The sequence below is a fragment of the Mesitornis unicolor genome, unplaced genomic scaffold, assembly GCF_000695765.1.
Source record: "Mesitornis unicolor isolate BGI_N332 unplaced genomic scaffold, ASM69576v1 scaffold19630, whole genome shotgun sequence".
Lineage (NCBI taxonomy): Eukaryota > Metazoa > Chordata > Aves > Mesitornithiformes > Mesitornithidae > Mesitornis > Mesitornis unicolor.
Window position 1 is genome coordinate 24571 of NW_010159175.1, and position 16487 is coordinate 41057.

At 46.9% G+C, this 16487-nt stretch overlaps 1 protein-coding gene across 1 annotated transcript; it reads left to right on the forward strand.

Moving 5' to 3' along the window:
* Window positions 1-4821: 4821 nt before the first annotated feature.
* LOC104541710 (paired mesoderm homeobox protein 1) lies at window positions 4822-12673 on the forward strand. Its single transcript, XM_010185834.1, has 5 exons — window positions 4822-4827; window positions 6617-6620; window positions 6994-7169; window positions 7780-7961; window positions 12437-12673. Exons 4-5 carry the CDS (start codon window positions 7828-7830, stop codon window positions 12573-12575), a joined length of 273 nt encoding a protein of 90 aa, XP_010184136.1. The 5' UTR covers window positions 4822-4827; window positions 6617-6620; window positions 6994-7169; window positions 7780-7827; the 3' UTR covers window positions 12576-12673.
* Window positions 12674-16487: the final 3814 nt, after the last annotated feature.

The window sequence follows — 16487 nt, forward strand, 5'->3', positions numbered from 1 at the left end:
AGCTCCAACAAGCAGGAACGTTGACGTGGTTAGAGAGGACACATATCTTAGCCACTGTAAGTGCTCATGTGCTTTGCAGGTTCCCACCAGATGAGAGGCAGAGCACCATAGCTGAAACCCCCGTGAAAAGGAGTTTTGTCTTACATTTGCCACAGGGTAGGGCTCTTAGCTGCTAGGGAGGAGGAGCTCATGCTGCCCTGTCTGTGGGTCAGGAGCAGAGCACGTTGAGATTGCAGGGGAACCTGATCCCCAACTCTGCAGACCCCCAAGAGTGCAGAGCACAGCACAGGGGGTGCCTCTGCACTCGGATCCCTGTGACGCCCGGTAAGTCCTAGTGAAGACTGTCTGCATGCTAGAAACTAGTCTTCAGAAGTTCAGAGGTGTCTACAGGCTCTCCACCAGGAAGGCAACAACCCCAAGACCTCATTTCTCATGGGCGAGAGTCACTGGCTGGTGCTGTGCCTTGAAACCCACCTTGAAATAGCATTTTTGCCTACAATGACGGTGGAGGGTCCCTCTGCTTGAGCGCCTGCCATCGTGGAGGACAACGAAGGTTTCACCGTCGGCACTGATGAAGCCACGGTTGTGCAGGACCTCAGTGAGTTGCCCCAGTCTGGCATGCAGAACCGAGTGCAACGGGAGACCGTAGGCACGCTATCCATGCAAAAGCTATTCACAGCTCCGTAATGATATGTAATTGTTTGTATGCGGTCAGCTAAAAATTATCCTGATAGGTTCCACATTGCAGGCATTTCGGAGAGGAACTGCTGCAGTCCCGCGGGTAACGCTGAAAACACACACACTTTTCCATTTAATATTGAAACTCGGCTTTTGTATGAAAAATTCAGTATTGCTCCGTGCACAAAACAACTTTCTTTTTTTTTGTGGAAAAATTGAACCTAGTTTATGAGATAATCAAAAGCGAAGGCTTTTGAAAGAAATATAACATCTGTTTCTATGTTTTCTTCTTTTTCTTTTTTTTTTTTTTCCCCTGTGTTCCTGGTGATTGTAACAGGACTGGAACTTCCAATACTTTAATTTTTTGTATAATTGAAATAATTTGAGGTCTTGTGCACAGGTGGTACAGAAAAATAACAAACAAATAAACAGCAAAAGTTAGAAAAAAGCTCAGCTGGTGTTGTGTAATGAGAGAAAAATGAGTTAAAAAAATCTCTGTAGTCTGACTTGTAATCACAACTACAAACCCACTGTTGTCATGGTTGTACGGCTGGGCTTGGTATCACTGCTCGTCAGGGTTAGCTTCAGTACGAGACTTAATTGGCATCTCCTGCTTTAATGTATTTAGTTTTTAAGTGTCATCTTCATTCTGTACTGCCTATATTTGTGATATCTGCTGTAGGGTTAATTATAACTTCTCCGTGTAGCATTTCATCTGTATACCCTGAATTTAAACCTTATTTCAGTTTGAAAATACTTTTCATGCATGGAAATAAATATAAACCGGAGCTTGTACTCTCCTGGGAGCTTTCAGAAAGATACTTCAGGCAGCTCTGTGTGCAAAATCTTATTTGTGCAGGTCCCCTTGCCCCTGTTCTGTCCCTGCTCACATCTGGTGAAGTTGAAGAATGCTGCTGGACGATGGGTTCCTGCTGCCTGGAGGAGCAGGGTCCTTCCAGGCTATGCTGGGGAAGGGAAGCTGCAAAACCAGCGAAGGACCTGGCTGTCCAACCTGGTAGAAGACATGGGAAACAGGCTGAAGGAAAATAGAGGTGTGAGGCTTTTCCCCATTTTTCTGCCAAAATGATGGTTTCAGGCTGGAACGTAACTTTTCAAATTAAGATCATCTTGTTTAGGGTGAACCTTGCTTAGTCCGGGCTCAGCACCGAGCACTGTTGCTCTCTGTCAGTTGTTTTGGATGGGCTATGATCTCATCTTCGTGCGAGTGATGGTGGTGGGACCCCCTGCCCGTGAGCAGCTCAGCTCTGCAGCACGCCGGCTCGTCTCTAGCATCCCACAAGTGGAAAATCAGTGAGCCCCATCTCAAATCAGTTGGGGCGGGTCATTGTTGTCGGATGGATTTTGTACATCCTGACCCTGCTTCCCACTCCCCTTCCTGGTGTCTTCTTTTAGCTTTGATTAAATCATTTGGTTTTTATTATATATGTTGACAAAGCTGCCCTACACTCAGAATTGCAATATTTTGGAGGGAATATAATGAATCGAAAGCAAAGCAGAGCATGAATAAAACTGAAACGTGAGCCTGTGAAGGGCTGTAACTGTCTGGATGGCTGATGTTGGGGAGAGGAGTCTGCTTGGAGCTAGGGAGGACCCATGGAAATATTTCTACTCAAGCTTCTCAATATTTATCTTTAAACCAAATAAAAGAAAGCCTATTCCTCTCCCTTCTATTCTCCTTTTTCCTTTCGTTCTCTACCACGCTGAATAAAACTTAATATTTTTGTGGCTTGCAGTATTATTTTTATTTTAAAAGAGTTTTTAGTTTCTAGGTTTTTAGTTTCTAGATTTTTTTTTCCCTGTGAAATAATTTTCTTTGTTTTTTCTTTAATCTCTGTTCAAACTTCAGTGGTAACTTCTTATTTTGAAGGCTGTTATTACAGTGTGATTCCTTATTCCCTTCCTGGAATCCTTTCCCAGTTTACAGTTTATATAACTGATGTGACAAAACTTTCCTGCCTTACCATGTATGATGTTGCGGTTAAATGTCTCTGTCCCTCACTTAATTAAATCCAATTGTTTACTTTCAATTCGGATCCAATTAATGTACTGTAATAGCTGGTTCTGGACTTAATAGAACTGGTCAAAACTTTTCAAAACTGCCCACACAATGTAAATCCCATCTGGAATTTAGTTTTCGTTCTGACCTGGAATGAAAGCAAGTATGCGCAAGCATTCCTGAAAGGAAGTCAAAGATATGTTGTGGTTGTAAGTATCGGTGGAAAAAATCCTGCTCTTATAACTTATATGTAGGCATTTCATTCTTGACTGTTTAGCTCTCTAATGCATTGCATTTCAGTGTGGTGTCCCAACAGGAACAATCTGATGGTACTCCAGGGACAGTCACAGGCACTAGGAGCAATAAGAAGCATAGTTCAAAGTGTCTTCAATGTGGATCTGCCCTGTTGCAGGAGGAGATGCACAGTCACAGGCACTAGGAGCAATAGGAAGCATAGCTCAAAGTGTCTTCAAATGTGGATCTGCCCTGTTGCAGGAGGAGATGTGATGAGCAAGGGAAGAAAGAATAGGACATTTCATACTGCATCATTTAGGAGCAATTAAAATGCTTTGGTGCATCCTAGAAGCGTGTTTGTTTGACACCAGGATTTGCATGTCATGAGTGAGTGCAGCGATAACACAGGAAAACACAAATGAGGAAACAGAATCCCCCAGCCCAACATGAAAGGTTGGTATTTTGAAATTAAATTCCCAGATTTTCCAGCATTGGGTTCCTGAGAGGAGAACGTGCATTTCGATCTCTCTGGGGGATGCATTTGCAAGCAGCTCAGCTTTTGAGAATGCTGCTTGTAATAAAATATTTCTGATTAAAAGAATGTTGATGAAAGACTTCTGACCTATCTAAAAAGCTTTAGAGCTGTTTTCCTCCTCTCTCTGTTTCTGCTGACTCCAGTCACTAGTGCTGTCAACACTATTTAGGAATACCATTTTTCAGTGTTCAGTGTTGTTTCCTGATAAAGAAATAATGGCAGGAAAAAAAATCCCCTGCTGACATGTTGAAGGCAGCCGGTGACTGCTGTGAGCAAGGTGACATTTGCAGACACCTGGGGTTTAGGTGTCTGCAGTCCCTCGTTAGCAGTTTTTAATCAACATATGGCATGTCTGTGTGGCAGAACGCAAGGGGTGATCAACCCAGCAGTGCTTTGGGCTACTATGGCCATTATTTATTTTTTTTCCCTGCTACCCAAGTAACTCCTGTAGTCATGTGGCTCTTGCTGTGTTGGGCTGTTCCAGAGGTGCAGTGAAAGATTTCGAAACCCCATCCCCCCCAGTACCGGTTGTGCTTAGCTGTCGAGCCACCTCCATCCAGCTACGTCCTGTTCAGTGGGTGACTCACGTCCCTGCTCCACGCCAGCTGATGCTGGAGCTGCGTTAGCCAATGGTGACCTGACTGTGAGTCACTGCAACACGGCCACTGCCTGCAACTTTCCGTTTCTTGGCCTTGCTATTTTTGGGTCCGGTAATTATGAGGTGAGCTGTGATTCACCGGTGTCTCACTTTACGGCGGGAGGAAACCAGGCAAATTGTGTTAACGTGCTTGGCAGGAGGGATTCTTGTTCTCCGGTGTTTTATGGACTTTGGCCCTTCTTGCTCCCCGGAGTGATGTGCTCACCCTTCCTCATGTGTAACTGTCACGCAGGATCTGAGTGATGGCCAGACAGCCTTGGGCTTATGCTCCCTCCAGCCAGCTGTCATCTACTGGGCAGGAACTGCTGTTTCAAAGGCCTGGAGGGGATTCCCAAAGGTCCCAAAGGCTTTTATTGATTTGTTCATCCAGTCCATGTAGGCAGGGTTTAGATTAGAAAATAGCATCAAACGGATAACTCTGGAGGAGGCCAGATGCCCATGTTGACATTGGCCTCTAAGGCAGCTGGTCTTGCAATGTTTCTGCCATTCAGAGGGATGATTGTGCCCTGAGGCTTGTTCTTCGCTGTTTGCTGTGTTGTGTGGTGCACAGCAGCACAACTATGTTGAAGCTCACCAGGAGAGCCAAGGGGAAATCACTGATCCTTTTTGTAAAATCTTTGATGATGGGTCAACAGAGGAACGTGCAGGTCTTTTCTACTTCTTTACAAGGGACGGACCCTATGACAATGCTGAACCCCCCAGCAGGTTCTGTACAAGTAGTGGTTAAGTCCCATCCCTCTGATTCAGTTCCCACCACCTGAGCAGGACAGACTCACCTGTAGCCTTGTTTTAATGCCCCAGGATTCCTACATAGGTTTGTTTTTCTTGCACATTCCTGCCTCTGCCAGTTCCTTCCCAGGTCGGCTTTATGATTCAAGGTGCCTGTTAAAAACTGGTCTCCACATGCTTCCTCTCCAATATACAAAAATCTAGGACCTATTTTTGCACCTAGGAATCCTCAGGCTGGAAAAGAGTCTGCTGGGGATTGTCAGGCTGTTGGAGAAGGATTAGGGACAGAGGAGCTGTAAACCTGCAAGAATTTGAAAAACCTACCTTAATTTAAGAGGAATGTCCTTTTGTTCCCAACTGGATAGGCCTCACTCCAAAGGCGTTCAGGTGCAGTAACTGTTACCAGATGGGCTGTGAAAAGCAACACAAACAGGTGGGGAGGGCAACAACCGTAGGCTTTAACTTCCTTGCCAGCTTCTCCCTGTGCCTTACACACCCACTTCAGAACAGGAGGACGAGGGGAACTGTCATGTTTTTACATGGCAAAAAGAATGACTGTCAAGGGGATGTTCTGCAACTGTATGTAGCAGATCAAGCCCTTGGACTCTCAGCAGTGAGACTCATCTGTCAGGCTCCCAAGCCTGGTGTGCTTGAGAGCATCGAAGGCTGCAGGAGCATGACAAGCCTTGGTGGTTTTGGTGGGACCCCGCACATACTGGTGCACTTGAAGAGGGACAAATGCACGGTGATGAGTCCTGCAGCCCGAACGGGACTGTTTTACAGAGGCAGCAGTGGCTTCCCACTCCTGCAGCCTGGTGCCTTGCTCTCCACTTCCTTCAGTGTGCCTTCCCATGTTAGCTGAAGTGTTTGCTCTGCTGTGACTGGTGTGATGAGTGAATGTACTTTGGTACAGGTAGGGTGGAGCAAAACCAATGTTGTAGTCTCCAGCTTGTCCTAACGAAAAGCATTCAGACCCTTGGAGCTGTCACTCACTGCAAGTGCCCATGCATTGATAGCTCCATTGCTGCTGCTACTTTGGCATGTGCAATAGCACTGGGAAAAGGAGAGATGGTGCAGAGCAGGTGTTGGCTAAGAAAAGCAATTTTGTCCCTATCTCAGGACTGATGTTGCTCCAGTGGCTGTAGGTACAGGCAGTAATGATAAGCATGACTCCAGATGTGTGGTTGTACTGAATTATTGCTGGAGTAAATACAAGCCAGGCACAAATCAATATGTGCTCTCATGGGATGCACCGTTTGTCACTCACCACTGTGCTGGCCTGAGCAAGGCAAAGGGGGTGTTGGAAAGTGCACAACTGTTCTTCAGTTGACAGTATCCAACGTGCTTACACCTAGTCTCTCTCTTATTGGGTTTTTGCTTCCCAATTGCAATGCTGTCCATGTCTGTCTGACTGTATTTGCATCTCCTTGGCTTGCAAGTATAGAAGTAAAATCGGCTTTTGTGCTTGTCTCTTGTTCAGGCCCATATCAGTCATGCTTCATTTCCACTGTCTGATATCTCTTTGTTCACAGCTCCCTGTCTCTGCCTCAATTGACTCCTTTCAGTCTGGATGCAGGGAGGATAAGAGAATGCCAAATGGAGTTTTGTACAGAGACAGCATTAGCTTGGCTGTAGTCAAGCCCGGACTAATAGCCGTGTTTCCTTGTGCTTTCCTTACTCAGAGGGAGCCACACCTGCTCACAGTCAGTAAGAGCTGGCACAGGACCCACACTCATTCCAGAGGGCTGTATTATGTCCCAGTAAGGGCAGTCCTTGGAGATTTGAAGCCCAGAGTACAGGGGTTCATGCTTCTTTATGATCATAAAAGGTTTCTAGCATTGTCAGGAATGGGGAGGTACACTCTGGACTTTGTTGTTTCTTTTTAGACATAAGGAATCTGAGGCACAGGGTAGCTTGAGAGAGCTGGTACAGATCTTACACAGTTGAGCTGAGAAATAAATGCTTGGAGTCAATGTGCTTTCCACCTTGTTTTTACATGAGGACTAACATGGCATGGTTAAGGTGTGGTGCTGAAATTGTCTAAGCTCCTTCCCTTTCCATCTTGACACCATTGAGGTTATTCACTCATTGCTGTGGACTCTTAGCTTTCTAGCTTTTCACATCACCAATTGTCTCTCCTAGATGATCAGCTGAACTCAGAAGAGAAGAAGAAAAGAAAGCAGAGAAGGAACAGGACTACCTTCAACAGCAGCCAGCTCCAGGCATTAGAGAGGGTCTTTGAGAGGACACACTACCCTGATGCCTTTGTACGGGAAGACCTTGCACGCAGAGTCAACCTCACTGAAGCCAGAGTTCAGGTAATCTGCACACTCTGCATCCAGACACACCTCACCTAGGTGGGGCCATCAGGCCATCCCAGTACAGCAGTAGAAATCCTCAAGGTCTGTGCGGCACACTAGAGTCGCCAAGCTTCTGGGTTGCAGTCCCAAGCGTGCCGTGCCTGCAGGAGGATCAGCCAGGGCTGAGCTGCCACCATACTTAGCACCTGCCCAGTCAGGTGTGTTCATGTGGTCTGTTCAAGGCCAAGATATTGGATGTCCTGTGCTCAGGCTGCTCACACTCTCTTGGACTGCTCAGCTCTTATCTTGCAACCTGCACCTTCTGAAGGTCGAAGAAGATCATGGAACATGATGTGTTGTACAGCACTCCCAGGCCTTGCTGCTGACAAGGCAGGACAGACCTAGTCCCACAGGGACCTCACTGAGCCAGTTCCTTGCACAAGGGCTTTATCAGGGCAGACACAAGGATCATCTTGTCATTGGAGTTTCCAGTGACAGGCATGCCAAAGCAGCCTGCTTTTGCAGAGTCCTGTCTTGCCCAACAGGGCAGAGGTGGTGTGGTGAGAGGGGAAGTGTCACAGCAGAATTGGTTGTGATGGTTGATGGGTTTGTGTGCTTCCCTCCCCAGGTGTGGTTCCAGAACCGGAGAGCCAAATTTCGCCGGAATGAGAGGGCCATGCTGGCCAGCAAGAATGCCTCTCTGCTCAAATCCTACTCAGGTGACGTGACCGCCGTGGAGCAGCCCATAGTACCTCGCCCAGCTCCGAGACCCACCGACTATCTTTCCTGGGGTACCGCCTCGCCTTACAGGTGAGTGAATAACCCCTCTGGGACTGGCCGGTTTCTGGCGTATTATAGAGCAGTCTGAGAATGGCCCTCAGACCGCTCTAATGCAGTGTTTATATTTGCATGGGACAACTGGAGGATACAGCAGTTTAACTGTATGTTAAACTAGCAGTGGAAAAACCCCACTAGTTTTCCTTACCTGTTCCCATCCCACCCCATCTCATTGCCAGGCTTGCAAAGTAGGCTTGGTTCAGCATCATCGTGGCTCTCTGAGAGTTGGGTCCATAGGAGGCTGCAGCTTCGGTGATCTCTCTCTGCAGTTTAGGAAGTTTCGATAGAGGATCAGGTAGAAGTACATGAAAACAGAAGAAGTTGCACTTACTTCCCTAGTGCATTCAGTTTAAAGCAAGGAGAAAACCTTTCCGTAGGACACATATCCAGGAGAGGTGATGGCAGAGCACCTGCGGAGGCTCAGCCACCACGCAGTGACCAGAAGAGGGAGTTCTGTTGCTGTCCCATGGCAGTCACTGGTTGGGATGCAAGGAAGGGCTGGGAACTGACTCTGTGCATGTTGCTCCCAACCCTCCCCTCAGTGGTCAGCACTGAACTGGTGAGCAATTTGTTTCTAGTTGCTAGAGCACAAGCATGTGTGTGAAGGAGCTGTGCTGTTGTGCAGTGCTGTGGTTTGCCTGCAGTAAGGACCAGGTGTCTCTGGGTGGCAGACTGATGTTCAGTGTCCACCTTCTGTGGCCAGCACTGCTTAAAGGGTGGCAAGAAAGAAGTGCAGATGTGGCAGCCTCCATCTGCTCAAAGGATCTGGGATGTCCCTGCATGTCACAGGCCTCTCTGTCCTCCTCCGTGCCAATCACTGCCCAGCAGGAACTGGGTGTTTACACAAGTTCCACAGGATGTGTTGGTGTGTGGGGAGCCAGCTGGCTTGTAGGCAGTTAAAAAATGAGGTTGGTGGGTATTCTTTAGCACAAAAGGACGTTGAAGCCTTTGGCTGTATTTCTTCCTGTTCATCTGGCTTGATCACAGCCAGCTTCCCACTGGCTTCCAGGAGTCACACCAGGCCCAGGACCTCTCTTCCTTGGTCATCCTGGCCCCATTCTTGCACCCCAAACATTGTTTGCACAGGTAAATCTGCAAACACGTGGCTTCCCTGATAGTTTGCTGCTTCAACGCCATGGAGACCTCCTTATCCACCCTGTAGCTCCAGAAGAACAAGTCATAGGTTCACCTACTCTGCCCACTGAATAGCATGCTTTTGATCACCACCAGTTTGGTCTTAGAGATGGCCTTTATCCTTTGGATTTTGTCTGAGAACTGCTGTCTGGCAAAATCCCCCTTTTGGAGTTAAGGCTTTCTGTGAAGCACTCCTCATGTTGCATCCTAGGGAGGAGTTTGGGTGGGTGAGTTCAGGGGAGAGCAGCACAGGTCCTTTCCCACCCTGCTGAGATGGCTCTGGTCACAGTACCAGATGCCTGCTTGAACACTCATGGCTTATTTTTACCTCTCACGCTTTTAAAAATAGATTGTCCCTCCCCAGATGTTGTATAGGGACTTCACAACAGCTTCTAGGAGAAGATCCAGCAAAGGCAACTTTCAGGGGCACACTGAGAAGGGCTGTCTGGGGCCACTCTGAGCAGTGAGAAGCCCAAACCATCTGGGACTTGCGAATGAGAAGAGCAAGAGTGAAGAGAAAGTCTTGGGGGTGGTTTTCTCCCCCTGAGGTCCAAACCTGGCTGTGCCTCTCTATGGTGTGAAGGCACATCCTCACTGTCTTGATGTCTTCTCCTTGACTTAAGCCAAGACATTTCAGGAAAGATGTTTGTACCTTACAGCCATTCCCACTGGCCAACATGCCAAACCAGGACAGACTGTCACCCTCCCACTGCAGAGGAATAGGAGGCATTGGTAGAGGAGCAGAGTGCCTGGTTTCCGAAATGTGGAGTGGTCAGGACCCTGAGAGATTTTGTGCTCCCCAGGATTTCTAACCCTGCTGGGCATCTCTTAGCAATCACATTCATCTTAATAGCCATCAGGGCCAGGTTGTCACAGTCTCATTAAGGCTTTGGACTGAGCAGGATTATTAAAGTATTGGACACTTGGTGAAAAACAGCCGTGCAGAGTGTTTGCATGGCCCTCTGCCCCCTCCCCATCTCCCTGGCGCTGCTGTACCAGCCCCTGATTAACAACTAGGCTGGGAGAGGGCTGAGAGCTCTGTTGGCTGGTGCTGTTTTTATTCTTGGATCTGGGGAAAGTTTTCAATCAGTGTGTTTATTCTCCAAATACATTCAGCCACAGGTCAACCAAAGCTATTTGCAGATCTGTGTCACATAGATAGCCAAGTAGATACTATTATTTTTTTGAAGTTGAAATGTTTTGGTTAGACATTTTTTAGCATAGGTTCCTAAGAAAACAAGGCTAGCAGTCACACTGTCAGCCTTCACTTCCCACTCCAACAACCTTTGACTCCACGCGCCATTGAAAACTAGATTTGAAAGAAGGATTTTAGGACTCAGAAACATGATGTTCCTCTGTGTTTCATGAAAGCACACATCTGAGAAGTGTAAGGAGTCTCTTTTTATGCCTGAAAAAGGTGAAGGAAGGGGGCACTAAGGTGACTTCAACCCTTATTCGACTCTAGAGAGTCTCTGGACCAACCCTTTAAGCCATACTGATGTTTGGAGACAGCCTTCTTGGGCGCTGGTCCTTGTGGGATAACTTGCTAAAAAGAGAGCATTTCTGCAGATTTTTGGTTTAGCAGAGATTTTGCTGGACAATAGGAGTTTTCCCCCACGCCTCTGGGGAGCTGAAAGCAGGAGGCTCCCTAGGGTTTTGGGCCAGACTTGGACAGCAGTTATAGATGGGTTTTGAATGGGGACAGTATACACCCGAGACTGAAAATTCCCATTTCATCTAATCTAGAATATCCTTGAGGCTCTTCTCATGTCTTCCAGCACAAAACCATGGGGGTGGTGCTCCCTGTGGAAGTAGGTGGGAATGGGTGCATCCCCAATTTAATGTCCATCCTCCTTATCCTTCCAGTAGCTGTTAGAGACTCTCTAAAGTGTCCTGAATGTGTTCTCTCCTGGGGAGTTTCTGATGCTTTTCCCTGGATGGGTGTAAGCAGATGTATAGCTACAGGTCTTCCCTGCCCTTTCTGTGTGTGTAAGCTGTTAAGTTTCCACTGGTCCTGATGTAGAGATGACAGTTCCTCCCTGAAGAAGTTATTTTCCCTGATTTTAAAGGGATAAATAGGAGTCACTTGGCCTGGGGTGGGACCCAGTAGTATTACCTGGTCTGGATCTCTTGGAAGCTGAGGATCCAGACAGCACTGGATTGCATTTAAACTCCTGGCAGGTCAGCTCTGCCCTGCGAAGTCAGAGATACCACCAGTTCTTTGGCGTGAGTATGCGTGCCCACGGCCTGAATCTGTTTGCACAGCAAATGCCAACTTCCCTCAAGGAACATTTGCTGTTGCAAAGTCTCTTCCAGTCCTGTAAGTCGGTGCTGGAAGAAATTAAAAATAAAAAAGAGAGAGGAAGGAAAAGGAAAACACAAGCTATCTCCTTTCTTGGGCTGTGGATGGAGGAGAGTGTTTCCCAGAGCCACGGATGTGCACCACCCGGACAGGCAGATGGAAAGGGTCCGCACCAGAGCTGAGCTTGCCTCCAGGAGACCATTTGTGGTTTCCTCCTGAATGCACTGGCTGTGTTAAATGGGCGTCTCTAGTTCAGTCAGTGTTTTTCAATGGGTTTTGATCTGTAGACCCACATATAGGAAATGCAACCCATCAGGCAGTTGGCTGGTTTTTGGGGCAGGGGGTTGAGTTTCACAGAAACCTGGGATACATGGGTTAAACAAGTTTTCTAGTGAACTAGAAAGCAGATTTGTAAATTTGGGTAGGATAAGAAGGGACCTGGAGATCTTTGTTCAGTCTCTGCTGCCAAAAGTCATGTTTTTAATGAATAAAGTTGTGATTTGAAGGGAGAAAAAATGTTTGGTTTTTTTTTTCCCCTGTTCTATATGATCAGCTGAAGTTTTGAGGGAAGAGCAGAAAGTTTCATTCCAAAACGCAGAAACCAGAAAGCATTACCAGTGTTGAAATGGGCTTTTCACAGAGTGTTTCTTTAATGTAACGTGCTTCAGAAGTGACGTCATTTCACAAGCAGTAAAACCAGCAATTGCTCTCATCAAAAAGACATTGCTTCCAATGGGAATACTTTTAAGGACAATGGTGTAACTGGCAGTCTGGGCACCCTGACCTCATTGTAAACTTTTTGGGTTAGGAAATGGGAAATGGAAATTTTCCTGTTGACTTCAATCAGCTCTGGTGTTAGCTATCCCTGGGTAAGCAAACTGCAGCAGTGAGATTTACAGGGTTGTTAAATAAAAAGTAGTGATAATTCCCTGCTCACATAAGAAATGCATCCTGCATGTACGGAAACCTTGGGGTTTAACCTTACTGATGATCCTTTCTTTCCATCCCACAGTGCCATGGCCACCTACTCCACCACGTGTACCAACGCCAGCCCGGCGCAGGGCATGAATATGGCCAACAGTATTGCCAACCTGAGACTGAAGGCAAAGGAATATAGTTTACAGAGGAATCAAGTGCCCACAGTCAATTAATGACTGGAGGCAGCTGCCTTGCAGAAGGAGAAATACAACAGCACCCGTCCTGCTTTGCAACTTGTTTGTGCTGAAAGAAAAAAAAAAAAAAAGAAAAAAAAAAGAAGAAAAAGGAAGGGAAAAAAATATATAAAAAAAAGCCAATCCTAAGCCAGAACTGAACATGGGAACCAAACTGGGAGCAAACTGAACTGCTCGTGAGTGACAAGGTTCCTCCTTCCTGTTGGGATAATGCCACCTTTTTTTTTTTCTTGTTCTTGTCAGGTCTATTGCTTCTGCTCAATATACTACGAGCTTCTTCAGTAAAGGACAGTCTCACCCTTGTTGGTTTCCATTTTTGTATGGGACTGCAAAAAGAAACCTCTGCCAATCTCAGCCCATGGACGTGTCCCACCCACCATCACGCTGAGATGCAAAGCTTGCTCCTCTCGCCCCTGCCCCAGCTCACCCTAGAAGAAGTTGTTTGGTCACCGCTTTCGATTGTATCCACTTGACCCTTCACCCCCCAGTCCCTTGTGCCACTGAGGCAGCACCATTACCGTTAGTGCAACGAGATGAGGTCGTTCTGCCTGGGTTGCCTGGACCAGTCCAAGACATGAGGAAGACCTCTATGGGCTTCACAGCCCTCAACATCCCCAGTATTGCCACCTTGAAAAGCCAAAGAAGAGAGAAAAGCCAGTGTGGGTGTGTGAGCAGGGGAAGCATAATGGGGGGATCGCTCTGTAGTGCCAAGAGTAGGACTGTTAGGACACTACTTTCTGTGCCTTACAGTTTGTGCCGCAGGGAAAGGCGTTGTCCAGGTGCATTTGTTTTATATATACTGTATATATTTATATATATAAGATATACATGCAAGCTTGGTTGGTGTTTTTTATTAAACAAAATAAAATCCATTGAAAATGTTTGGGATGTTTGTGCTGCATCCAGGTTCCTGGAGCTGTGCATTGAAATTCCAGCTGCAGCCTCTCTCACCTTTCTCAAAGCTCTTCCCAGTAGCCTTGGGCAGCACTTGAGATGGGCAGCTCACATCTTCCTGTGCGAAATGCCAAAGAAGTGGAGCTGGAGTGAGCCATGCTCCTTTGCAGATTTTCCCCATGGGCATTTGCATCTTCATAGAATGAGATGAGGATCTCCCCTCCGGTCAGATAGTCAAGTGGCTCTTGGAAACACACAAGGACATCCCCATGGCAAGCCTCTGCCAGCCGCTCTGAGGACAGGTAATGTCTCAGCAGGGAGCATCCCGTACAAAGACCGTATTTCCCCCTGGTTCCCATAATATTGCCCAGTGACACTTGTCCTGTAGCCTTAAACCACTCTTCTTTGCTCTCCCTACTTGCTGTCCTCACTCCTTTTGGGTCTGGAGAGCTAATTAGGACCTTATTTCCTTCATTCCATGAAGAGTAGAGGAGTTGCAACCCAAAGACATTTCTTCCATCCTGAGGAAGCTGGGATCTTTCATGTTGTATCATGAAACTATTGATGTCTGCCTGTCTCAGATTTGGGGGAGGAGGAGGGGCATATTTATGCCAAATAGTGCTTGTGCAGGAGAGCTGCCCTGTGTGAGTGGGACGTTGCCATGGAGTAGTCCCACTCAAGGTAGCAGAGGTACTCGATGATCCAGGCTGGACCACAAGGGAAGGAGAATGAAGCTCGGTCATGAAGGATAATTCTGGTAGAGGAGGTTAGGTCTCCATCTTGGTGTTTGCTGCAGACACACTGGGCATATGTAAATGTCTGATAGTGGGCTTTGATAGTCTAAAACAGCATGTTGCAGGAAATGAGAAATAAATCTCTTTAAAGTGAAGGTGAAAATTAAACTGGCAGAGGATGAATGGAAATCCTGCCAAAGTATTTGAGCTAACATGGAAAAAAAAACCCAAATCCAAGCTGATGTAAGTTGTGCTGGTGATTGTGTGTGTGTCACTGCAGGATGTTTTTTTTTCCTCCTTGTATGGGTATTTTTGAGGACAAAAAAGAAATGTAAATCATTTTGATCAGGACAAAAAGCTTAAAGTCACAGATTCTGTTTGCAGACAGAACAGCTGCAGGGGAAGAAAGGCTGGACAAGCTCTGAGTTTTCAGGAATCCATGATGTTCTGTTTGGTCCTATCTTTTGGCCTTGCCTTCTGTAGTCTGGAGAAGCTAACGTCTCTAAACCAAAATATTTCTGTCACTAGTAGTGTGGTTCCAGCTCCTAGAGCCAAGTGATCATGTTGGAAATTTCAGCCTTCACTTCAAAACTCACTCTTGGTTCCTGTACCTATGCAAACAGAGAAGTTATTGAAGAACATGTCCTGTTGGTCAGAAAGAAGAAGGGCCCAGTGCCATGTAATGTTACTGTGAGGTTGAACTTGAGTGCCTTAGCCTGGTGCTCTGCCCTCTCCATGCCTTGCTGCCCTCCTCTATGATCCACCAGCATCCCAGCAGCGACAGCAGCCTGAATGTACTCCCCTGTGGTAGCCTGAGGCTGCCTGGAGGTTTTAGCTGTTTCCTTCAGCATCTTGGTGGCCTGTGGCTTTCCCCTAGCCTTTGCTCACATTCTCTGCTGTAGAAAAATCACCTTCAGCAGCTTGCTTTGGTGTCTGTGTACAGGCACCCATTTCTGAAGTTAGCAAAGAGACAATTCAGAAAGTGTGAATCTCCTGGTACCCTGTTATCTGTGGACCATGATATCCATCCCTACCCACATGTTCACATGAAGGAGCTCACATAAATGCCTGAGCAAACCCTCATTCAACCTCCTCACTTTATTAATGCAAGGAATTGCATTGATGTGCAAGGGGCTGCTCCTGCAGAAAGGTTGTGTGAGCTTTTGCGCTTCCCGTTTTGGTTGAGTCTTGCCTTGGGTTGTGCTGCTTGGCTGGGGATGCCACTACAGCTGGCTGGGCTGTTGTCAGTCCAGATCAGATCTTTACATCACCTTTGAGCTGAGCAACATCAAGACATAACGCAGAGCATCCTGAGACAATATTGCTTCGTTTACATGGGGATTTGCTAAACAGAGTCCAGCTGAATGAATGGACGAGTTTTGGTGTTTTTTTTCTTAATTGCTGATGACCTCAGCCAGCAGGCAGTGTCTAGCTGTCTATCAAGCCAAAGTGAAATATTATGATCATGTATGTTTAATCTGTATTTTATTGAACCATGTAAATATATGTGCAAATTAAGGGCCTTAATCCTGAAGGGGTGGAGTTCTCCAGGTTTTACTAGACTTTTGGTCACAGCTCCTAGGAAGTTGCCGTGGTTACCCCAGTTGTCACTAAGTTTGGATAACATTCAGGGGAGAAAATGGTCTTGAGGCACATTCATCTCTCCTGCTCTGCACGAATGCTGGTTTCCTGGCACGCCCCTTTCTCTACGCAGAAATAGGTGGCTGATTGCCCCTAAGTAGGATTTTGGAGCGTGACAGAGCTGGATGATTGATGAGGCTGGTGGAGCTTGATGTGTGAAGCCATGGGAGGGATTCCCAGATGGAAGTGTATCCTGTAAATTATCTCTTGCTTTTTGATGTAAAATGTACAGTGTTTGCACTAGAATAGAAATGATCATTTTCAATAAAAGGGGGAAAAGACTCCCCAATCCTTTCTATAAGCTGCCACATACTGTGTTGCGTGTTGTGGCCCTGAGGTATCCTACAGCATCAGCTGAGGCTGGGAACATGCCAGAGTCTTCGATGGGGTTAAAGTGGGATCAGGGTCAGCAGAGCAGGACTTGGGGCTGTCCTGCTCAGCAGGCTTATCCTGGGAACGCTGTGCAGCCAATGGGGGGACCACAGAGAGACCCCAGCAGAGACGGAAACCCCTCTGCAGCACACGCTGTGCAAGCCAGCCAGTGAGCCAGGTAGAGATGGAGACCCCTGCCTGAACCACAGGATCCTTCTGGCAATGTAGGTGGTTGCAAACAAGTTCAGCA

What these genes read in the sequence shown, in the direction of transcription:
- LOC104541710 (XM_010185834.1), top strand. Translation starts at nt 7,828, where the DNA reads ATGCTGGCCAGCAAGAATGCCTCTCTGCTCAAATCCTACTCAGGTGAC. An exon ending in GGTACCGCCTCGCCTTACAG is followed by an intron (nt 7,962 to 12,436) that starts GTGAGTGAATAA and finishes TCCATCCCACAG; the next exon opens with TGCCATGGCCACCTACTCCA.